The 25527-nt window shown below is 32.3% G+C and overlaps 5 protein-coding genes across 5 annotated transcripts; all 5 read right to left on the bottom strand.

Moving 5' to 3' along the window:
• Nucleotides 1–5538: 5538 nt before the first annotated feature.
• On the bottom strand, nucleotides 5539–6912 carry LOC115711096 (zeatin O-glucosyltransferase). The gene has a single exon (XM_061112301.1). It carries the CDS (start codon nucleotides 6910–6912, stop codon nucleotides 5539–5541), a length of 1374 nt encoding a protein of 457 aa, XP_060968284.1.
• Nucleotides 6913–7050: 138 nt separating this feature from the next.
• Nucleotides 7051–12734, bottom strand: LOC133035872 (uncharacterized). The gene is made up of 6 exons (XM_061112302.1): nucleotides 12389–12734; nucleotides 12041–12223; nucleotides 11554–11944; nucleotides 7931–8486; nucleotides 7749–7833; nucleotides 7051–7637 (listed from the first exon to the last, which is right to left on the bottom strand). The coding sequence occupies exons 1-6, from the start codon at nucleotides 12732–12734 to the stop codon at nucleotides 7051–7053; spliced, it is 2148 nt and encodes a 715-aa protein (XP_060968285.1).
• A 63-nt stretch (nucleotides 12735–12797) lies between these two features.
• Nucleotides 12798–14656, bottom strand: LOC133035873 (uncharacterized). Its single transcript, XM_061112303.1, has 3 exons — nucleotides 14201–14656; nucleotides 13274–14084; nucleotides 12798–13180 (listed from the first exon to the last, which is right to left on the bottom strand). The coding sequence occupies exons 1-3, from the start codon at nucleotides 14654–14656 to the stop codon at nucleotides 12798–12800; spliced, it is 1650 nt and encodes a 549-aa protein (XP_060968286.1).
• Nucleotides 14657–20191: 5535 nt separating this feature from the next.
• On the bottom strand, nucleotides 20192–21616 carry LOC115711092 (zeatin O-xylosyltransferase-like). The gene has a single exon (XM_030639429.2). The coding sequence runs from the start codon at nucleotides 21614–21616 to the stop codon at nucleotides 20192–20194; it is 1425 nt and encodes a 474-aa protein (XP_030495289.2).
• A 2145-nt stretch (nucleotides 21617–23761) lies between these two features.
• Nucleotides 23762–25174, bottom strand: LOC115708750 (zeatin O-glucosyltransferase-like). The gene has a single exon (XM_030636758.2). The coding sequence runs from the start codon at nucleotides 25172–25174 to the stop codon at nucleotides 23762–23764; it is 1413 nt and encodes a 470-aa protein (XP_030492618.2).
• Between the last annotated feature and the right edge of the window lie 353 nt (nucleotides 25175–25527).

A 25527-nucleotide genomic window follows, 5' to 3' on the forward strand; every position in this document is an offset into this window, starting at 1 on the left:
AAGAGTTGTTAAAAACCACTTTGGGCTATCTCAAGTGGCCATAGGTGGGTGTGTGAGTGTTGGAGGTCTGAGTTCGAGTCCCAGGTAAAACATAATATATAAACACTTAAATAAAAAAAAAAAGTTATTAAAACAAATTACAAAAAAAAAAAAAATTAGTAAGTCATAAATAGTACTTACCTAAGAGAAACACTATTCATTCATCTATAAATATTATATTAATATTTTAAATTTTTTTGAAGAAAAATTACAAGTAATGTGTAAAATCATAACAATTAGAACTTAATCAACAAATAATTAATAATGACAAGATTAATAATTTATACACAATAATTGGAGATTAATTCAGGAATGAACAAAGTATTAAAACAGGAAACAGTTAAAGCGGTAAAATAATAAAATTAACACCAAGATAAATACTGGTTAAAGTCTTATAGATCGATGTGATCTATGACTCTACTCTAGTTCTAGAACACCACCAAATCTTTATTGATTGTGCAAGAACATGGTACAATACAGTTGAAATCGATTCTCTATTGGATTCACTCAAAGTGATTATCTCTCACATTCTTACCCAAGAATCTTCTTTATCTTCAGAAAATTCTTCATACAAAACTCAAACCCAAACTTAATCTTTAATTTTTCTCTGTACCTCTCTCTCTACCTCTCAATCTTTCTTTCCCAAGATCACCTCTCGAAACTCGTCTGAACTTGTTATGTTGTAAAATAATCAGTGTTGGTGGTATTTATAGGTTTAGAAAATAGATCCTAAAGCGAGTAACAGCAAGTGCAAAATTGTTAAGTTAGTTACGACTTAACAAACTTAATAAACTCGTAATAATATCTCCAGGTTAGCACAAGTCAAAGTTCTTCCGGATGAGACATACACTTCCAGGACTAAGGACCAAAGCGCATGTTGAAGGGACTTCCCGAATAGAAAGAATACAGTTAGAGTCGACTATTCGAAACTTCCTTCTAGGAGGAAATAACTAGCCATCTGGAACTCCTTTTTGAAGAAAGGCAAGCTTTCCTTGAGAATCCTTCCGGATGGCACCTATCTTTCAACTAGACTTTTTGACATCTAACTTTCTATAACTAAAATAACTTTAAACATATTTTTATTTGGAGAAACTAAACTATTCATTTTTGTAGTATGTGTGTGTGTGATATTATTATATTTATTTATTTAATTTTTAAAATGAATAAAATATATTAAATAAATAATTTATAAATGAAATAGAGAAGATATAGAGAAGTTGCTATATGGTGTAATGTAAATGTATGAAATAAAATAGAGAATTAAAGTTTTAGTGAAGTATTTTAAAGGATAGAGTAGAGAAGCTGATAGAGCTGATATGAGTGCTCTTAATCTCTAATGGTGCACCATTTCACTAAATTAGCGTGGAATCTTCACATTATTTCACTCCAATGACATACTAAATTATGCATCAAATTAGTGTGTACCAAATTTTACACCATTAATAGTGTTCGATTTCGAATCTACACCAATTTAGTGTAATATATAGATAGTGCATTCTAACCCTTATTTCATTATTTTTTTTTTAAAAAAAATAATCTTATATTTTAGTCCACAAATTAAAATTTATTACAAAAATAATTAATTTAAAAACTAACATATTTAAAAATATAAAATAATAATAACAAAAATACTAATATTAAATAAAATAAAATTAATATAATACTAAGTTATAAAACTAAAAGGAACAACATAAATAAAAGTAAACATTCAGTAAAATAATAATTTAATTATCAAATTGATTATCTGAGAATCTTAGTCTTAAAGAATATCAAAATATTAGCTATTTAGACTTGAAGTATTTTCATAATTTTATATTCTTGAGATGCTTGTGTTATATTATTTTTTAATAATATAATATATAGATTAAATATGATTAACATACTAGTAAGTGAGTGTGCAACAAGTTGTCATGATTTTGTAGCATAAGAGAAGTTGCAAATCTAAAATGAATTTGTAACCTATGATTAACATTTGGTAAATATACAATTAAGTGAGTAATTATAAATGTGAGTTAGAAAGTCAAATGGAGATGCTTCCAAGAGTTTGAAATTGTCAAAATATTCATTTACATTAGTTAAATGGGTTTTAGAATGTTGGGTGTTGAGTTGACTCAAAGAGGAGTTTTGAAACTTAAGTTTGATATGCTGATACTGGTCCAAGCGACATGTTGCCTACTTTAAGAAATGGGAGGTTTTTGATATTTTTCAATGTATCTCAGGGACTTAATGATATTGCTCCACGTGACATATCGCCTATAGTGCCAGTTGACATATCGCTTGGAGCCGTTTTTGTATAAAAATATTGCAAAATATTGGAAATTTATAAGGGAGTTTCTATCACTAATTGCCAACGTTCCTATCTACATTTATTGCCCTATTTTGACTGGTAACATCTATGGGGATGTGTGATATCAAATGTGAATCCTAAACATTATATAAGAAGGTCTAAGGTGCTCATTTGTACAATTTAGTTTTCTATCAACAAGCACTTGCTAGAAAATATAAGGGTTGATAATTCTCAAAGTCATTTCTTAGAGAGTTTCCTTAATGCTTAGAGATAGAGGAAATAAGATTTTGGACAAGGTGATAATACCTAGTGGGAAAATTATAACTAATGTGCAGAATCAAAATAACTAAAACTTAATCAATAAACAGTTAGTAATGACAAGATTAATAATTCACACACAATAATTGGAGATTAAAACAGGGATGAGCAGAGTATTTAAAATTCAAAAACAATTAAAGCAATAAACGATAAAATCAATACCAAGATGAGAATGTAGTAGTAGCCAGGGATGAAGAATGATATGATGGGATATGTATTAACATGTTTATTTGTCAGTAAGTGAAAATCAAAGCATTGATGGCCAGTAGAATTACATCAGTCTTAGAAGACTCCCGTATGGAAATGGGAAGACACAACTATAGATTTTGTTATGAGATTAACGAGACTACAGAGATGTATGACTCCACCAGTATAATAGTGGACAAGATACACTAGGTCAACTCACTTGCTATCAGTGCAGACGACATGTGTAGTGAGTCAAGATGTTGAATTAGATATGAAGAAGATAGTTGACTTCATGGAGTTCCAAAGTTGATTACAAATAATATTAATGTTGTACCCAAAAGTGAGTGCTTTAATATTTACATTTGCAAGTGCACAAATCGTTTTAGAATATTATATTCATGCAAGTACGAGGTCGAACCCATGGAAATTGACCAACATCAAAAGAATTTTTTTTAAACAAAGCAAGAATATTCTAACCTAGTTCCAAATATTTGATGAGATTTTATTTTAAAAAAATAAAAGACAAGTAATACAAAAAAAAAGATTTAAAATGAAAGTTTTTTTTTTTTTTTTTTTTTTTTTTTGACAAAGAAGATCAAAGCCAAGAGAAACAACAGAAGAAGACTAAGATCTTCGAGAGAAGGAACAAGAGTGGTTCCAAATTTTCTCTTCGTCCGTTCCAAGGGCTGCTCGAGCAAGTGGTTTTCAAATGAAAGTTGAATGAAAAATAAAGTGGTTTTCAAATAAAATGTGTAAAATAAGATTATTAAGATATTAGAATCCCCAAAATGCAAGTTCAGTAGTATTTATAAGTATATTGATTCTCAAGTTTAGATATAGTTGAAATAAATCACACTATATTTTCTATTTAAGCACAAATTACTTTAAAAAAGGTAGGATTTTTTTTCGCTTAAATAAAATATAATTTCTAAACATCAAATGTGTTACAATTTAATAAAACTACACAAAATCAAAGAAACTATGTTTAGGCAAAATATAATATTTATGTTCTAAGAATTAAATGTAAACGATTTAATGAAAGATATTTCATCAAAGATTATTATATTTTTGTATAATGAAGAACTAAGCGAAACATGCTTTAATAATCAAGAATACATTATATTAAAGATGAAAAATAGGGGTGAGCAAAAAATTTAAAAAACCGACCAAACCGAATACACCGACCGTCCGAACAACGAAAAAATCGACACCGAAAAAATCAAAAACTGAAAAAACCGCCTTCGGTTAAAATCGCCTTAACATGGTCGGTTTTAGTGTCAATGGCAAACCGACCGATTAAACCGAGAACCGACCGAACATATATATTATGTATAATATATATTATTTTTGTACATATTTAATATACAATTTTATTAAACTAGTTTTACTTATATCTTTTTTATTTAAAGTCTCAATTATTCATTGTTTTATTTTATTATACTTTGATGCATTTACATATTATATATACACATTCATAAAATAATACAAGTTTTTTAATATAACTTATTACCGTATTAGTAACACAAATAATTTAAACAAATTTAAAAAAATTTATTTTACATTATTTATTTAACTACGAAAGTTTTATTCTTAAATTATATGATATTTGATACAATACTCTAATTTTTTTAGTTTTCAAATAATTATAAAAATTTAAAAACTTATTTTTTTTAAAAAAAAATGAAGTTCGGTTTCGTCGGTTTAAACCGACCAAACCGTGGATTAAAACGGTCAGCTTTGTTTACATTTGTATAATGGTCAGTCAGTTTTTCGGATTATAACCATGAAAATCGAAAACCGAATTTTAGATTTTTTTTGTGTAAAAAACCGACCAAACCGACTGTTGCTCACCCCTAATGAAAAATACATATTTTTAATAGAAAAATCCATAAATAATATTACACAAACAGAAAATCAACATACAAAAATAAATCCTATCTAGTTATATTTTGCTTTATTATTATCTTAATAATCTTGAAAAAATATTAGAAGCTTATAACTAGATTGAAATAAAAATTACAAAAATTAAACATACTTAACATGTTCTTCAAAATATAAAAGTGGTAGAAAGAAAATAGTAAAAAGAAAATGGTAGTAGTAAAGAATTGGTGTGAAAATGAGAGAGTTTAGGGGGTAAAAGAGAAGTGGAATGAAGAGGGAAGAGTGTGTGGGTGAAGATGTGTTTCAAAATAGTTTTACAACACTCTACTTATTAGACAAATACATGTATTGATAGATTATAATTTTTATTCTTTAGGTATAATGTAGCCAAGTTAGTTTTACTTGAATACTAATTTGGTTCTTATACTAGGAAGTAAGAAAGTTCTATCATGAATATGGATGGATATATTATTATATTAATGCAATATAAATAGAGTGATTTTTTTCGATATACATAAACTTTCATTTAAAGTAATTTTTCCCATCGATTACTATCCGATACCCATCTGTTGGAAGAAGAAAGTTCTGAGAGGCGCAGAAATAGCTTGAACTGAATGAAGAATGTATGGAAAAACATCTCGTAATAAACTGTCAGTTAAAATGACTTTTTCTAATAATTAATTATAGTTATTATTTAAAGTTCCATATTTTTACAACAATTAGATAACCAACAGTTTTAAAAACTAATAGGAAATAATATAAAAGACAATCATAAATGTATGTGAAAAAATTAATTTTGTAGTAGTGCTCAGTTATAAACCTATGAGCTATCTAGAGATATGAGCAATAAAAGAATCCCACTCCGAACGACAATCACCTCCTTCAGCGACAGACCGTTTCACTGCAACACCCATTTCCACAGCTCTCTTCCTAATCTCATCTCCTTCTTCTGAATCTGAACCCATTATTCTCCTCACACCTCTGCTGATCATTGATGAAGTAACCAACTCATCTCTTTCCTCCCATTCCATTACAGCCACACCCACTTTCAGAACCTTTGTAATCAACAAACCATTGAAAGGTTGGTCTGATTGCATTGGCCAAGTCAATAAGGGCACTCCCATTCCAATGCTCTCCATACATGAATTCCAACCACAGTGACTCATAAACCCACCTGTAGATGAGTGCCCCAAAATCTTCACTTGGGGCACCCATTCCCTCACCACCATTCCCATTCCCTTCATTCTTTCCTCAAACCCATCTGGAACTTGACTCAATCTCTTCCCCAAATCAACTAACTTATCTCCTTCTCTCAAAACCCAAATGAACTTCACCCCACTCTGTTCCAACCCAATAGCAATCTCTCTAATCTGCTCATCAGATAAACTAATCAACGACCCAAAAGAAATATACAAAACACTGTTTACCTCTTGTTCATCAAGCCACTCCATTAATCTCTTGTCTTCATTACAATCTGTTATTATCATTTTATGTAAAGGCCCAATTGCCCATACCTTTCGGTTTAACTTTCTTTCTTCGTTTCGCAAAATCTCTATCGAAGACCCTTCGATGGCTCTGCAAGTGTTGTGAAGAGACCCAGATTTGAAATCTGATATTGGAAGTTTCAATTGGGAAGAAAAGAAATCTAAAAACAAAGCTGGGAAACATGATTCCACAGTGGGAATAGGGATATGAATCATATGATCGAGTTTTTGAGTTACGGCTAAGCCGAAAAACACAGAGACACAATGGAAAGAGTAACATTCTGCGTTTTGGAGAGAAACGACATCCTGAACTACCCAACTCATTAAGACATCGTAAACAACGACAAGTCGTTTTGAGTTTTGTGATAGTGATTTTATGAGAACCTCAACCGGTTCGCGCAGGTGTTTGCTGGCTTTGACCCTGCAAATTTCTTCCTCGGCGTTATTGGTTTTGGAGAAAAGATCAGTTATTTGAGCATGAGGCAGTGGAATTTCATAGCCATGGAAATGGATTTTGGTTAATTGGTTAAGAGGGTTTGAGGCACGAGATTTTACCTGTGAAATTTGGGGTTTTGAGCTGATGTAGTGGACTGGGATGTCGTATGAGGAAGAAACGACATGGGCAAATTGAAGGAGTTGGTTCAAATGGCTTTGAGCTAGGAATGGAACCATTACAACCACAACTGATAATGGATTATTTTCATTGGAAGTTGCCATGGATTTTCTTCTGTTCTTCTCGATTTCCTTTGCCTTTGATTGATGAAGAATAGGTGATTCATGATCATTTTGTCACATCGTCTGGCCCAGGTGTCTGTCACTATTGTTTTTTTTTTTTTAGAAAATAAAATATCAACTTTATTGAAATTTAGCATTCATCATACAATACAAGAGAGCATGAAGCTCATTAGGAAAATCATTCCTATGAATGCTACAATCAGAGAAAAACCGAGAGCGCCTAGCAACAAAGTGAGTAACTCGGTTTGCTGATCGTCTAATAAAACGAACATTTACATTATTTAAAAATGATAATAAACTTTTACAATCATTAACAATCAAACCAAAAGCAAAAGTCATGTGTTGATTACTAAAGATTGCTTGGACCGTTACCATACTATTAGTCTCTATTTCAACTTGATTCAATTCCTTGTCTTTTAACCAGCTAAGTGCCTCCTTGATACCAAGAGCTTCAACCACCTTCGCTGGATAATTGCCCCCATGATATTTAGCTTTTAGATCAACAAGGCGACCCAGCGAATCACGAGCCACAATACCAAAGCCGTATGCATTTTCTTTCTCAAACAAAGCTCCATCAACATTTAACTTGACTGTATCTGAATCGGGTTTGGTCCAACACTCAATGTTATTATCATGTTGTAAGAGAGACAATGATAATAAACTAGATTTATCTTGAGCAGAACGCCAATGGTCAAGTGTAGTCCATGCTGAATTTAGAACTTGAGTTAGAGATGAGGATTTCTTTTCCTAAACAAGCTTGTTTCGTGACTTCCAAAGGGCCCAACAAATCATGATGGCACGACATGATGTATCATCACCATACTTCTCAAACGTAGACTTGAGCCAATGATCGATGGTTGATGAGGCATCGGATGAATGGTGAACCCACATCGCTCCCAGCAGCTGAATGCAAAAGAGCAATTTAAAAGCACATGAGAGGCGGTCTCAGCGGCACTGTGACAGACAGGGCACAAGGAAGAAGATCAATGTTTTTTGAAACCAGTTTGAGACATGTGGGGAGAGCATTGGTGACAGCACGCCACATGAAGTTCTTAACTTTCAGCGGGATTTTGAGATGCCAAAACTTGTGCCAAAAACCAGAGTTCGATTGCCTCTGTTGCCCGTGTTTACTGATCTGCAGCAGGTCATAGGCACTCCTAACTGAGAAAAAATAAGACTTCTCACCCTTCCAAGACCAACAGTCTTCGGCTGGTATAGAACTCAAAGGGATTCCAAGTATCAAGTGTGCATCTCGAGGGTTAAACATATCGTTGACAAGAGAATAATCCCAAGATGTGTCATGAGTATCCAAGAGAGAACTCACCGTATGGTTTTCAAGTCCCATGGCGACAGAGGAGACATACGGGTTTGCAAGATCGGGAAGCCAAGGGTGCTTCAAAATGTTTGTTGTAATCCCATTGCCAATAGTTCTTCGACAACCCAGCTTCACCAAGTTTTGTGCACTCCAGATACTACGCCAAACGAAACTGGGATTATTGCCAAGATTTGCAGTAAGGAAATCAGATTGAGGGTAGTATTTAGCTTTGAACACACGGCTGGCAAGAGATTGTAATATCCAGATTAAAATAGTATTTAATTTTTTTTTCTCTCCTTGGGATATTAATTGTGTGAGGATAATTATCTTATATATTTGTGTTGTTAGTGAGTTGAGATTGTTGCTTAGATTATTGTACCAATTTTCTAGAGAGAGTTAAAGTTATATTAACTACGAAAGTAAAATATTATGGTATTTTTACAAGGTAGGTAATCATTTAATTAAAGCCCAATATGAAAGTTTATTAGGGTTTTATAAATTATTTAGTGGATTTTAATTAATAGTATAAGTGATATCAAATAACATTATAGAATTAATGTTAAAAATTCTTAGGTTTGGATAAATTCGCAGGATTAAAAACTGTTTTACTAAAACGATCATATCTGGAGTTCTAGAGCTCGTATTGAGGTGATTTTAGTGGCGTTGGAAAGATAATTCAAAGATCTATCAATTATGTAGAAATAGATTTATCGTAATTTTAACTTTATTGGGGTCAAAATTAGGTTACAAAGTGACGACCTGTTAAGTTTAGTATAGAAACCTTAAGTTTTAAAATTTAAATTTAAAACTTATATCTAACAAATAAGATTTTTATTTAATTATTCTATTTAGAGTTAAATTAGCATCAGATTATAGGGGTTATTTTATTATTTTCTTTTATAGATTTAATTAGATTATAAAACCTAAATCTATCACATTCTTGATACGTAATATGCAGAGTCTCTAACCCTAAGAAAAAATAAAACTCAATCTCAATCTCTTTCTTTCAGCCTGAACACAATTCTTAGAGAAGACACTCATAAAATCTTATATCCTACAAGTTATCCATCTCGCTACCTATCAAAGATTTATAATTTTCCTTCTTGTTTCATTCTCTTCGCCAAACAACACTCATGATTTTCATCAACATAACATTGAGATCATCATCACCATTCTAATAATTTGAGATTTCAAGATCTAGCACTGATTAAGAAGAGTCATCAAGAGGTAAGAGAGTTCTTCCACTTATTGTTGTGAACTTTTAGGTTAAACTATGAAATCTCGTTTTTATTTTTTTCTGAAAATTATTGTCTTAGTAAAATAGTCATATCTCTCTCAATATTGATCCGTTTCCAGCGATTTTTGTATCGTTAGAAAGCTTATTCGATGATCTAAAATTTTTATGAAGAAACTATTCACCAGTTCGGTGATATTCTATGTCGAAAATTATCATCTTTCTGATGTTGTTGTAAATCATTTTTTTTCATATTCCCAGAAAAAGTACTTTCACTTAAAATACCATAACTCTCTCAATTCTTGTCCATTTTTAATGATCTATATATGGTTTCAAAGCTTATTCAATTTGCCATAAGTTTTATGAAGAAACATTTCGTGAATTCGGAGTTATACTATGTCGAAAAATTAGTTTCCTTCTGTATCATGTAATTCGTTTCTTGAATCTTGTTCTTCCAAAACTGTTTTGGTAAAATTGTAATATCTCTTTGAATATAATTCCAATTTCAGAGATTTTGGTATCATTGGAAAGGGAATTTAATTTCCTAAAACTTTCATGAAGATGTTATCTTCTAGTTCTGAACCTTTCAATACAAAAAGTTTGTATTTTTGCTAAGTCGTATAATTCGTTACTCCATATTCCTTCTCAGAAATAGTTTCAGTAAAACAATCATAACTCTCTCAGTTTTAATCCATTTTTAATGATCTTTATATCGTTGGAAAGATAATGGAATTTCCTATAATTTTTATGAAGACAAATTTTACTGAATTAGTGTAGTTGTTGGTCAAAAATAGTAATCTTTCTGCTGTACTGTAAGAGTACGAATTTTAATATTAGGGCCTTGACCCATGTCTTATTATAGGTAGTAGTGACGAGATAACAACTCTTAAGCAGCGGGATTTGAGGTAAGGAAATTAGATAGTTTTGTATGTGTTTATCTGCATAAATTTAAATTCTTTATGTATTGAAATATGACTTATGATTTGTTTTTATGAATATGTATATGGTACTGAGAATGTGTGGTATGGACACAATATGACTTTGTGAATTGATACATAGATTATGGTTGTATGACTTGTATATGTTGTATGTTGTATTTGTATGTTTCAGGTTGTGTGTTGTATGATGTATTTGTATGTTGCATGTTATATGTTGTATGTTGTATGCTAACGTCTCAGGTAAAGTGGGGGACCATGGTGGGGTATGATACGGGATAAGGCCGTTGAATGTAGAGATACCCTACCCTGCATTTTACTGAGTCGTGTATGAGATTGTTATGGTGGGTATGATACAGTGATGTTACTGTTGAATATAGAGATACCCTATCCTATAACAATGGTAGGGCTGCATAGGCCCATGTTATTATATGGGCAGATTAGGCCCAGGATATTGTAGGGTCAGACTAGGCCCGGGTTATGTAAGTAATGGCTATGATATGCCAATGTTGTGATAATGACATTATTATTTATAGTATTGATATGATTATGTTATGAGTATGATATTGGAGTTATGATCTCTGTATATGTGTACGGTGTGAACAAATAGTATAGACTTGTATGATAAAGGTTTCCATATGTACAGTTATTTGGTTATAGTTATAAAAGAGCATGTATGATATTGCTAAAACTTAATAAATACATTAATGGTATGTGTGATATTATATGGTATTGTTTGATAAGCATTTCCTTACTGAGCTTTTAGCTCACCCCCCTTACTTTCCCCCTACAGGTATTAGACAGGGAAGTATGTATAGTGAGAAGGGTCAGTTCTGGTACGTATACTGTGAGCGGCTACGGGCGGACAAACGATCTAGAACGCCGGTGGTGCCTTAGTTTTATTTTAAGCAGTTGATAAATCTAACACAGTGGAAATGCATTATTTAAAATTATTTACTTACTGTATCTTGTTTTACAAATGAAGGATCCTTCTCTGTTGCATTTTGATTTTTTTTTAAAAATCCACTGTTGTATTTAAATTATTTTTTTTATCTTTTCAAATTATGCATGAAAATAGTATTTTTGTAAAATAAGGCAAAATATCGGGGCGTTACAGAGATGTTGGAGAGACCAATAACCTCCACCCTTGTTTGGCCAACATTGCGAGATTGAAGTCATGTAAGTGATGAAATCTCATACCACCCGAATGTTTATGAGTAGCCATGCGATCCCATGACATCCAAATGATTCCTTGACCTTTAGCACTTGATGTTTTCCACCAGAAATTAGCCATAATCTTCTCAATTTCTTGACAAGTTTCCAAGGGAATAAGAAAGACGCTCATAGCATAAGTTGGTAGAGATTGAATGACAGATTTAAGAAGAACTTCCTTTCCTGCACGGGATAGAAATTTGCCATTCCAACTGTTGAGACAATTAATAATCTTATTTTTGAGAAAACCAAGGATAACAGTTTTCTTTCTACCAATAATGTTTGGTAATCCCAAATAAAGTGAGCCATCAGTAGCTTCTGTCATGACAAGAACAATGCAGATTTGATTTCAGTGGTTTGCTTCATTGTTGGGGCTGAAGAAGATAGAGGACTTTGATACATTCACTTTCTGACCAGATGCTAATTCAAAGGAGTGAAGCATTTGCTTGATTTTGACAGCCGTATTAGGATTTGCTTGACAAAAGAGGTAGCTATCATCATCAAATAGCATGTGTGTTATAGGAGGGGCTCCTTTGGCAACACGACAACCTTGAATGACATGGTCATCTTCAAACTTCTTGATCAAGGAAGAAAAGCCTTCAACACAAATAATGAACAAATAAGTTGATAAAGGATCACCTTGGCAGATTCCACGGGAAGTAATTATCAGCCCCAACATATGCCCATCATGAAAGATAGAGTATCAAACAGAAGTAACACATTTCATAATCAGATTGATCCATTTTCCAGCAAACCCCATACGGTGCATGACCGCATACAAGTAGTCCCATTCAACTCGATCATAAGCCTTGCTCATATCTAGTTTCATAGCCATGAAACCTTTCTTGCCCTTTGTTTTCCACTTGAGATAATGCATAATTTCAAAGCCAATCATTATATTATCTGAGATAAGCCTGCATGGAATAAACGGACTTTGAGTTGGAGAAATAACATGATTAATTAAAACTCTCATCCTATTGGCAAGGACCTTAGAAAGAATCTTATAGGATACATTGCAAAGAGCAATAGGCCGCAAATCACCCATAGTGGATAAATTCTTCTTTTTTGGGATCAACACTAGATGAGTGTCATTGAGTCCTGTCGGCATGTATTCATTATTGAAAAAATTAGTAACAAGTTGGGTAATGTCAGTACCAACCGTATCCCAATGTTATTGATAAAAGTCAGGGCTCATGCCATTAGGACCGGGGGCTTTGTCGGGATACATTTGGAAGATGGCTTGCTTGACTTCTTCGGCTGTAATTGGACAGAGTTGACTGTCATTTTCTTCAGCTGTAACCGAGTGGCAAATACCATTGACTACAGAGCCGTAAATAGCACGATCAGTAGCATAAAGAGCTAAGAAATAATCAACAATTACCTGGTCTAGCCCTGACTTCCAGCCTTTCCAAACTCCATCATTATCTTGGAGCTGGACAATTTGATTATTTCGTTTGCGTGAGCTTGCGGTGGCGTGAAAATATTTGCTATTCTTGTCCCTTCCATTTAACCAAAATTGTTTGGACCGTTGCTTCCAATAGATTTCTTGCTGAGCTAAAATCTCAAAATAGTTACATTGTTCACTCAAAAAATCTTCATTTGAACCCGGATTGTCACTTATCTAGAGTCTTGCTAATATTTTCTTACTATTTGACAGCCTCTTCTTAAAATGCCCGGTAAGATCACGGCCCCAATTAATCAAAGTTTCAAGGCATAGTTTTGCTTTATCAACAAGAGAGAGATGGACATTTGCCTCCCAACAGTTTTGGACAATTTGACCACATAAAGGCTCACGGGACCAAGCGTTTTCATAGCGCAAAATAGTGATCGGTTTACTCATAACAGCAGGAGCAGGTTCAAGAAAGATAGGTGTATGATCGGAGGACGAAAAATCAAAATTTGACAAACTAGCCTCATTAAAAATAGTTAGCCAAGATTGGGTAGCAAAAGCTTTGTCTAACCTTATTTCAATGTGATTTTGAGTCCCTTTACCACGTTCCCAAGTATATCTGTGACCACGTAACTGAAGCTCACACAGTCGGCAGTCATGGAGAGCTGCGTTAAAGCCATTGATTAGTGATTCTGGATAGAGCAGACCCCCTTTCTTGTCTTCATGAGTAGTGATGTTGTTGAAGTCACCGATAATGCACCATGGCAAGTTCGAATCATCGGCCAGGTCACGCAAGAGCTCCCAAGTTGTATGACGTAGAGAGCGATTTGGTTCGCCGTAAAATCCGGTGAGACGCCAGTGATCGTAACCTGGGATATGGACTTCCATGTCTATATGGTGGGCAGAGAACTTGAGTAAATGAGCATCAGAAGAGATTTTCCATAAAAAAGCTAATCGTCCTTTTCTACCTTGGGCTGGCACAGTAAAACAATTTTCAAAGCCCAACCGAATTTTGAGCCTATCCACAATTTCATTGTTGCATAAAGTTTCACAAAGGATAAAATTGGGCTTCTTTTGAATGCAGATATCAACAAGGAATTGAATGGCCCGTGGGTTCCCAAGCCCGCGACAATTTCAGCTAATAGTATTCATAATGATTGGTGGGTCTGGACATTAGGACCCACCTGTTCCCCATTTTTTGGAAGCCCAATAACATCAATATTATGAAAATTATTTGGCTCAGAAATAGAATCCACATCATCTTCCACTGATATAGCCGACTCTTTATTGGAGAGAATGTCAACCATTTTCCTCTTCAAATCATAAAGATTCATATCATCCTCGGACATAAATGTGGAATCATTCTCATGAATATTCAAAGTTGCCTCATCAATGTTTTTCAAACTTGATTGACCCGTGTGCCTAGAATCAAGGATAGATTGCTGGAAAATCACTTTTGTTGCAGGTGTTTGATTGCTTTGCCTGGTTGGACTCGTGATTTCAGCCTGGAATTGAGGCATGGGATTGAAGGTAGGAGATTGTGGCAAATTATTGCTACTGGCAGAGGAAGGAGCAGGTTTTCCGGTGCAAAGCCAGGGGAAAGCTGTGAGGAAGCTTTGACGTTTTGAAGAAGCACACATTTCATTACTGTACGGTTTTGTGATCGCCTCTGGGGTGTGTCATACAACTTACTGCAGAATCTCTCTGAATGTCCCATGATGCCGCAAATAAAACAGAAGGTGGGAACTCTCTCGTATTTGAAATTGGCGTAGAACACATCACCATTTTTCTTCTTGAACTTCATACGCCTCTTTAGCGGTTTTCTAACATTCAATCGAACACGGACACGTAAATATTCACGCCAAATACCTTGAAAATTGTTAGGATCCGATTCGAGAAACATTCCAATGTAATTACCTGCTTGACAAACAACCCTTTCAGTTTTGAAACTAGTCTATAAATCATGGACCTGCACCCATATATCGAGTTTGTTCAGAGGAATAGTTCTCGGGTTTTCTCCTTGTTTGAGTCGTTCAATAATAAGTTGCTTGCGATCATACGTCCATGGACTACCCGTAATAACACGCTGTATATCTATTTCATGGTAAAACTGAAATAAAAACCGGTTTTGTTCAAGAATCTTAACCTACATGTCTTTCCCCGGTTTCCATAGATCAGCTATCATGTTTTGGAATATCTGAAAATCAAAAACTTTCCCAGTTAATAATCGTCCAACGAGACACCAACAATCATCAAATTCAATCTCTTCGATTTCCTCCTCCTCGTAAGCCACTTCATTTTCTTCTTCTTCTTCTAGACAAATGTCTTTCCACTGCTGTTCCAAATCGGTTGGTAATCGACTGCTTGAAGCCATAAAGAAAAGAAATAATGAAACAAAAGAACAAAACTCTAAAGAATAGAGACTAATCCCATGTCAGAGGACATGACTAAAAAATTGACCTCTTTTTACTAAGGTGGCATTAAAGAATAGAGACTAATCCCATGTCAGAGGACATGACTAAAAAATTGACCTCTTTTTACTAAGGTGGCATTTAGTTGAAGATAATGAAATAGAATGGAAATAATTTTCATTCTATTCATTTGTTTTGTATGGAAATATTTATTAAAATTAACAAATATGCATATACAAAATCAGCCTAGTATAGTTAACATACATACAGTTTTTTTCAAAATAAAGTTAATAGATAATATTTAAATTTGGTTAATTAATAAAATTAATATAATATCTAATAGATATTTTTTAGTATGGCATAGAAAAAATTATTTTTAATGTTATATCTTACTATTATAAAAATGTCTTAATTGTGTGATAGTTTTATAGACAATTTTGCCCTTTGTAAAAATAAATATTAACAACTTTGTCATTTTGTTGACTGGTCAAAAGTTAATTTTTAACTCTTCCTTTTTCTTCTCAAATCTAAATATTAACAATTTTTCTATTTTGTTGACTAAGTCAAGTTTTAATTCTTTCCTTTTTTTTTTTGCTCTTTGATAATTTTTTCTAAGTCTCTTTCTATCTAACCACGTCAGGATCTCCTCCTTCTCTTTCTCACCACACTACTAACATCAAATTGATAATTATAATGAAGATTATTAGTGTGAAAGATGAGTGGAATAGAGAGGCATACATAGCTCTAGCTAGCTGACCTGTGTCTTGGAAAGAATGCAGCCATATTAAGGGCCATGACAGTGAAGGCGCAGTGTTTAACGGCACCGCTCACTTTGACATAATTCTTCCAAGGGTATTGGTACATCCGGTAACGACCATGAGGTGGTTCCCACACTGCAAAGCCTAGCTGAGATTATTTGATTCATTGCACATAATTAATTTTCTTATTATTAAAGTTCATCACAATAATTAATTAATTAATATTCTAAGAAATAAAAAAATTTAATTAAACTCATTATAATTAATAAAGTAGTAATTATATATCACGTTCTTCCTTTTTTATTCTGTCAAATCATGCATATGTAGATCAGAAAGAGATGATGAGAAATTATTTGGGAGACAGTAGTGTTGTTGTGTAGTCATGAGTTAATTAAATAGATTATGTGTGCTTCAAATGCATACATACATATAGCATATATAGGGAATATATGATTTTTACTATCCTCATGCAAATCTGTATATTTTTATTTTGTTTCAAATTAACATCATTTTATCTACTAAATATGTCACTTCTACTATTTTACATCATACTCATCATTATCACAAAATCCATAATGATGGTAAATAATTAGAATAAGATTTTTCTATTTTGTAAATAAACTCAAAAGTTTATACAAATAATACATGTGCATTGCATTTTGTGTACTCCTTGTAGAGAAATTGGTTGGCATGAGAAAATTAACCGAGCTCATGAAAATAGAAATCAATCTTCTCATGATAGTGTAGGAGCATTAACAATCAAGAATATATACCTGCCATTATCACTGAGAAGAAACTCTTCCCAACTCAAATTGCTTTAAGAACTCTTCAATATAATGATATCATTACTATTAATGGCATCCAAAATCTTCTAAAAGAAGTATATAAAATATATCTATTTAAATTTTAATAAATTGATTAGTTTCTTTCTTAGTGTTTATAATTATTTTTTTGTTTCACATAATATTATATACTTAATTTCAATAACCATATCATGCTTTATTAGCAAACTACTTTTTGGATTAATGCATCAATCTTCGTCAAAAATTTAAGACAACCCTTCTGGTACATGGCTTGCACAAAATGCCATCAAAAAGCACATCTTGACAATGAAACTTCAAGTTTTAAATGCTACGAATGCAACGAATCATCTATTGAGACAATTCCAAAGTTTATATTAACTCAATTTAGTACAAATCTTATTATCATAATTTGCTACTTAAATAAATTAATTTGTATATGAATATATTAGATGCCACTTTCAAGCTCAACAAAGAGACCACACAGGCTCACTAATAGCAATATTGTTCGGCGAAAATACAGAAAAGTTTTTAAATTGTACCGCAAAAGAGCTTATTCACATCCCAAATATAAATTCTACTACTTAAACTCATTCACTTCATTAACATACATTAATATTACTATCTTTCTCAATGATGTTTTTAATAATAGGATCAAAATATATTATCGGTTGCAAGACTTTTTACTACGAGTAAAATTTTTATTTACTTAAAAGCAAAAGCAGATGAATATAGTAGCAGAAGTCAAACCAAATACAACGTTATCTCACTACTTGAAAATGATGTTGAGTCGAGCACCTCAAATAATGAGCATCTTATATAGGACACCTTATATATGTAGTTAAAATGCTCAATTTTAGTTAGCTTGTAATTTTTATTGTATAACATAATATATATTTTACAATTTTCACTTTATTTAAAAATATTAAATCTCAATTTCATATTTTTTATTTTATCATAATTAATTATAAAATAAAAATCAAATGATGAGTTACACACGTGCAATTGCACGTGTAAACTCACCTAGTATATTTTAAAAGTAATTTTTAATATATATTTGATTTTTTTTTTGAAAACAATATATTTGATTTCAAATAATAATATAACTAATTTATAATATTATTTTATAAATATTTAAATTCAAACTTCGTTTTTTTCTAAAAAAAATTATCATTATATATACCTAAACCTATATTATAACGTATCATTATATATACGTTTTTTCTATTCTGTTCTCTTCTTGAAACTTAAAAATTTTCTCCATTCTCTTCTTCAATATAATTTTTCTTTTTTGGCCATCAATGATGGCTACACCAACGCTGTGGTCTTCTTTGTCTACGCCATCTTCATTATATCCACTCTCACTCTCAACCTTTAAATCAAGAAGGTATTATATTTTTTTTATGTGAATATATTTGTATATATTATAGTTATATATAAATCACTTATACACTATTATAATGTTTTTATTATACTTATGGAAACTACAAAGACATATAACATTATTTTTTATCATCAGTTTCTTTAGTTAATTTATTATTTATTATTATTATTATTAAGTTTTAGTGTTAGACATTTTTAAAATCATTATTTTATTACATATATATTTCATAAATAGTTCTTAAGAGATACATCAGGTTTGTTCTTACACTATGTGGTATTTTATACTTACTAGTTTTTACAAAAATAAGAAATAAGAATGTGCCTTTAAAAATATATTTAATTTTATGTTATTTATTAATTAATTTTCACTTTTTCCTATATTTTTGAAAAATATATGTATTATGACTTTTTAAGATTTGAAAGATGGCCTTTCTTCCATTTGAAGTAGAATAAAGTTTTTGCAAAATTACTTTTCTATCATCTTTGCAAGCTTTTTTTTTTTAATGCCAATTGTTCTGTCTCTAATTTTATTTTTATAAACACTTGGTGCTTAGAAACATCCGCCCCAATCTCTTTCCAAAGGCTCTTGAAAATCCCAGAACCAAACCCTATTCTGCTTATATATTTGGTGCAAAACTATTTCCTCTTCTTTATTTCACTGGATTTTTAACAATGTCATTTTTTTTTTCTAATTACAGATGGAAGGTAAGTTTTTGATAATTAGTTAAACAAAAAAAAAAATACTCATTTTTCTTGAGCAAAAAGAAAAAAAAAATTACTCATTTTTTAGGAAAAATTTGTTATGTAATTTACTTTGTGCATTTAAATTTTTATGTAAATTTTGTAGTGACAAAATATCTATATCCATATATTTAATTTTAAAATCTTTTTAATTAGTATCATGTGTTCTGTTTTTAATTTTTTTTTTATTTTTAATTTTATCTATACCCTTATCCTTTCACACCCTCAAGACGAAACCTTCAAAAAAATTTATTGGTAAATTTGCCCCCAAAACATAGCATACCAAGGCTGATTCCCCCAAAAAATCTCATCAATAATGCCTTCCATCTCTACTTTTACACCACCAAAGTGCACATATTCCCTCAAATTCATCAAAATTGGATCTCAAATTCTTGATAACAGAGTTTTTCACAACAAAAGCAATAATTAGAAAAGTAGTAGTGATCTTACCAGACAAATTTTACTTTCGAGCTTACACATTATTGTCATTATTGCGATTTCTTTTTAGGTAAATACCATTTTAGATTCTCTGTTTTGCAAAAGTTACCAATTGGACCCTGTGTTTTGTTAAATGACAAAATGGACCCTGTATTTTCTAAAATAGTACAAATAGGACCCTGAATTGATTTTTTGTCAAAATAAAGTTTAATTATAATCCGATCTAAAAGTGCTATGACAAAACTGTTTACATTTTTTGTATCTGTTCGTATTAAACATTGTCTTCAAGTTGGTTGTATTAAAAAAAAGTTGTCAAAAATTAAGCTCAGGGTCCTATTTTTACTATTTTAGAAAATACAGAGTCCATTTTGTCATTTAATAAAACACAGGGTCCAATTAATAACTTTTGCAAAACAGAGAGTCCAAAATAGTATTTACCCTTTCTTTTTCCCAATGTCTTCTCATCTTCTTTAAATTATGTTTCACATTATTGTCTTTCTTGCTATTTTTGTTATTATTTAAATTTTTTCACATATAATAATCTCTAGATAATTCATCTATCAAAGAATAGATTAATTTCTAGTTTATTATACAGTTTTACATCATCATTTCATCACCTGCCCGAGAAAATCTTTGAAGGTGAACTATCTAGTGATATGAGCAATAAAAGAATCCCACTCCAAACGACAATCACCTCCTTCAACGACAGACCGTTTCACTTCCACACCAATTTCCACAGCTCTCTTCCTAATCTCATCTCCTTCTTCTGAATCTGAACCCATTATTCTCCTCACAGCTCTGCTGATTTTCGATGAAGTAACCAACTCCTCTCTTTGATTCCATTCAATCACACCCACTCCCACCTTAAGCAACTCAGTAATCAACAAACCATTCATGGGTTGATCCGAATGCATTGGCCAAGCCACCATAGGCACTCCCATACTCAAGCTCTCCATACAAGAATTCCACCCACAATGAGACATAAACCCACCTGTAGATGAGTGCCCCAAAATCTCCACTTGGGGCACCCACTCCCTCACCACCATTCCCATTCCCTTAACTCTTTCCTTAAACCCATCTGGAAGTTTAGGTCTTTTTCTCCCTTCTTCATAGCGAGAACTGGAAACATCAATTTCATCGGCATCTCTCAATACCCAGATGAACTTCACACCACTCTGTTCCAAACCAAAAGCAAGCTCTTCAATCTCATCTTCAGAAAAACTCACAGTCGTTCCAAAAGAGATATACAACACAGAATTGGGTTCTTGTTGATCTAGCCATTCCAATACTAAACTCTTCTCAGCTCGATTTTCAGATATTATTGTTTGGTGCAAAGGCCCAATTGTCCAAATCTTCTCCTTTCCTCCATTAATTTCCTTAGATAAAAGCTCAACGAAAGAACCCTCAATCGATTTGGAGCTATTGTAAAGTTGTCCAGATGAAAATTTCAAAGTCATCGCCAAATGAATTTGTGAACCCAAGAAAGCTAAAACCTCAGAAGGAAAGCATGAAATTGAAGATGGAAGTTCTTTATTCGGAACGATGTCGTTTCTTCCCAAGGTTTCACACATAAAAGCGAAAGCAGAAAAAGCAGAGGCGCAATTGAAAGAGTAAGCTTCTGCGTTTTGTATCGAAACGACATCTTGAACGACGTAAGTCGTTAAAGCATCGTGAATAACGACGAGTCGTTTTGTGGTTGGAGATAGCGATCGGAGTAGGTCCGCTACTGGTTGACGAAGGTGAGTTGAGGCTTCGAAACAGGGGAGTAGGTGTAAAGGGAATTTCGATTTGGGATTTGGAGAAGAAGAAGAAGAAGAAGGAAGAAGAAGTGGGATTTGGAAGCCATGGAAATGGATTTTGTTGGTTGGGTCTTGAGGGTTTGAGGATCGAGATTTGACTTGGGAAATGTGGAGAGGTGAGCTAACGTAGTGGACTGGGATGTCGTATGATGATGAAACGACATGAGAGAGTTGAAGAAGCTGGTTTAGGTGACTTTGAGCTGGGAATGGAACCATTACCACCACAGCTGATGATAACAAAGATGCTTTGTTTTCACAATGAGTAGCCATGGCTATATGCTCAAGCTTTTTGTTTCTTTTAATCTGAATGTTAGAGCTCTTATATAAATATATAATTTCATTTTACATATAGAATAGAAGATTGAAACTTATTTAATTCATGTGGTCGTAGACTATATATATATGTGATATTATTATAATATGTTTTGATAAATAAATCAAATAATTATGACCAGGATGGCACATGATCTAAGTGTTGCAGATATTATCAAATTCACACGCAAAATTATGGCCTTTTTAAGTAATTAGTGGATTAATTAATTTTGCTTGAATTGTGTTATATTTTTGTATGGTGATAATATTTTTATAAAGAGAATTGTTAATAAATGTTATTGGTGTTTAGTATTTTTTTTTTTTTTTTGTATTATACTGTTATTGGAAATAATTAAGTATTAAGTTTTATATAATTTAAAAAAAAGTAATTTTTATGAAATATGGTTTAATTATTTAGCATCACCTATAGAAAGTATTGAGTACTACCAAGAATGCTCTTTTATAAAATTGATATTGACTTTTTCTCTCCAGGTTAATATAATGCCTTAATCATAACTTTTGGTCCAAGTAATTGATGATGTCGTTGTATTAAGATATTTAATAATTATGAGATGGTTGGTTTTGTTATATTATTATGAAAATATAATATATATTAAAATATCAAGATGATATATTATATATTTATATATAATATGTTAGTTCGTAAATTATATAATATATAGTTTAATGATATATCTTAAAGATCACATTTGATTATATATAATTAAATGAGTTATTATTATAAAATTAATAGCATAGTTAGAGAAATAATTGGCTCGGAGAGGAGTTATAAAAATTCAATATTGGCTTTTTTTAGAAACTGTTATTATATGATTGATAAAATATTGTTTTATGGTTATTCTCCTTCCTCTAGAACAAATTTTGAAATAACGTCTATATACATACATGAATTTATTGAACATATTTTCAATTTTTTTGTTCAATGTTTTTATCTTGATAAATACAAATTAAAGTACTGATAACAATTATGTGGTGAAGGGATTTTGATTTTCATATGTGATCCCTCAAACACTACATAAATAAAGATCTTTGGTTCATTTGTGAAGACAACTAGTTTCTATCAAAAGAACATATTACTAGAAATACTTTAGGCTTGATAAATCCAAAAAGTTATTACCATTATTCTCTTTTCCCTAAGTGCTCGTGGTAGGGGGAAATAAACTTTTGGATAAATGTGCAATACTTTGTTCAAGTTTAGTAATTCCCCTACTTATCACTTGGTGTTTGTATTGTTGAGATTGTTCTCATATCTTCTATATCTACATCTATATACAGTAGAACATCTATATGAGAATACTCGATTCGAAAATAATCTCTAATTTGTTATAAAAAAAAATTAAGTCTCAATTTAAACCAATTATAAATAATAAATTGTAATTAGTTATATATTTATTAATTACTGTATTATATTTAAATAAAATATATATATAAAGTTTATAAATTTATTTATGTAAAATTAATAATTTTATTTTAAATTATAATGCATATATAAATATTATATTTATTTAAAAATAAATTTATTATAATATAGTATTAAAGATTGTTTATTATAATCATTATTAGGTTCATATTTTTTGAGTTTTAATTGTTTGTGTATATTTAATAATGGTAGTAACTCCCTAACTATAGCCATTGCCAATTGACACTTTGAATTGCCTCTTGCTCTACTGGGTGTCCACGGTTGCAGTTGCAGGGCTTAATTATGGCAATGTTATTAGAAAAAAAACAGGTTAATGCATAGTTAATGTAGCTTTGCAGTTTTTAATGTATAGTTTATTAAAAAAGAGCATTATTATTGGGCACCAGTAGTACTTAGCACCCTTAAGACGTATCGTCTTGTGATTAATTAGCGATAATCCCTAAAAACTATTATATTAAACTATATGGGATCCAAAACTTAATTAAACCAATAGCAATATTGATACACAAGAGATAAGAGAGTGTGGCACTACGGGTGCCTTTTAACATTTCTCATTAAGAAATACAGCTTTTATCATGTAGATCATGATAAATTTATTATAGTCTTCATTGTATAAATATATAAATATATATATATATAATATTTATCATCTCTCTTTGAATCTATCTAGTGATATGAGCAATGAAAGAATCCCATTCCATACGAGTGACACGTCCTTCTTCAGTAGACTTTCTAACTTCAGCACCCAATTCCTCAGCCCTCTTTCTCATCTCACCACCTTCATTTGAAGCCATTAATGTCCTAACAGCTCTGCTAATGGTGGATGAACTCACAACCTCATCTCTCTGCTGTCTTTCCATAACAGCCACACCCACTTTGAGCACATGTGTGATTAACAGAGCATTGATAGGTTGATCTGTATGCAATGGCCAAGTTACTAAAGGCACTCCCATACTTATACTCTCCATACAAGAATTCCACCCACAATGACTCATAAACCCACCTGTAGATGAGTGCCCCAAAATCTCCACTTGGGGCACCCATTCCCTCACCACAATTCCCATTCCCTTCATTCTTTCCTCAAACCCATTTGGAAGTTGAGGTCCTTGTTCATTACTACTTGAAAGAACAGATTTATCTGCTTCTCTCAATGCCCATATAAATTTAACCCCACTTAGCTCTAACCCAATTGCAATCTCCTTAATCTCTTCATCTGAAAATATAGTTGTGGTTCCAAAAGAGATATACAACACACTATTTGGCTCTTGTTTGTCCAACCAATCCAATAACCACTTGTCTTGATCCCTCCTTAGCTCTTTACGAGTCATTGTCGTTTGGTGTAAAGGCCCAACTGCCCAAAACTTGTTCTTCTCCACACCAATGTCGTTTACAAGACTTTCAAGAAAAGCTCCTTCAATAGCTCTACAAGTATTGAAGATCTCTCCAGCTTGAAATTTCACCACCTCAATCTCTCTCTCCAGAAAACGATTTAACGCAGCAGGAAAACATGATTCCCAAGGCGGAATATCCATTATTGGGAACATGTCGTTTCGTCCCAACAGATTAAACATGTTTGCAAAGAAAACAAAAGAGCCGCAATGGAATGAGTAGGCTTCTCCGTTTGGGATACGAACGACATCTTGAACCACCGAAGCCATCATAGGATCGTAAACAACGACAAGTCGTTTTGTGGTTTGAGAGAGTGACTGGAGAAGCTCAGCAACAGGTTCGCGAAGGTTCGTTGAGCATTCGAATAAAGGGAACGAGATTTTGACGAACTCGGAATTGAAGAAGGGGTCTTCATGATGGGACATAGGTAATGGTGATGATGAAAATTGAAGTGGGTAATCATGGAAATGGATTTTGGTTAGTTGATGAATTGGGTTTGAGGCTCGAGACTTGACTCGAGAGATGTGAAGAGTTGAGCTAATGTAGTGAACTGGAATGTCGTATGAGGAAACGACATTGGCCAATTGAAGGAACTGGTTTAGGTGGCTCTGGCCTAGGAATGGAACCATTACCACCACAACTGACAATGTTGATGAATCTTTCATGGCAGCACTAGTAGCTTCCATTAATGGGCTTTAATTTTCTTTCACTGTTTTCTTGGAAAGAGATTACAAGTGTTTTTTGCTTTACTCTTGTTTTCAAGTTTCCACTATAAATAGAGCTATTGGTGACCCTCGTCGGTGATAAGATTCTTTGTAAATTGTAAGTTGTAACCAATAATTGTAAATAATAAGACAGAGAAATGTTAGAAGGCTGGTACTAGTGCTGTAAATATGGATCGGGCTTTTTGACACGATACGAAATCGGCACGAGTCTGAGAGGGACGAGCATGATCTGACACGAAAAAATATGGGCTAGAGCACGACACGGCACAATGCTACAAATTAGCATGACACGGCACGAAAAAAATAGCTTAAGC

Source organism: Cannabis sativa, chromosome 3 (genome assembly GCF_029168945.1).
Source record: "Cannabis sativa cultivar Pink pepper isolate KNU-18-1 chromosome 3, ASM2916894v1, whole genome shotgun sequence".
Taxonomy (NCBI): domain Eukaryota; kingdom Viridiplantae; phylum Streptophyta; class Magnoliopsida; order Rosales; family Cannabaceae; genus Cannabis; species Cannabis sativa.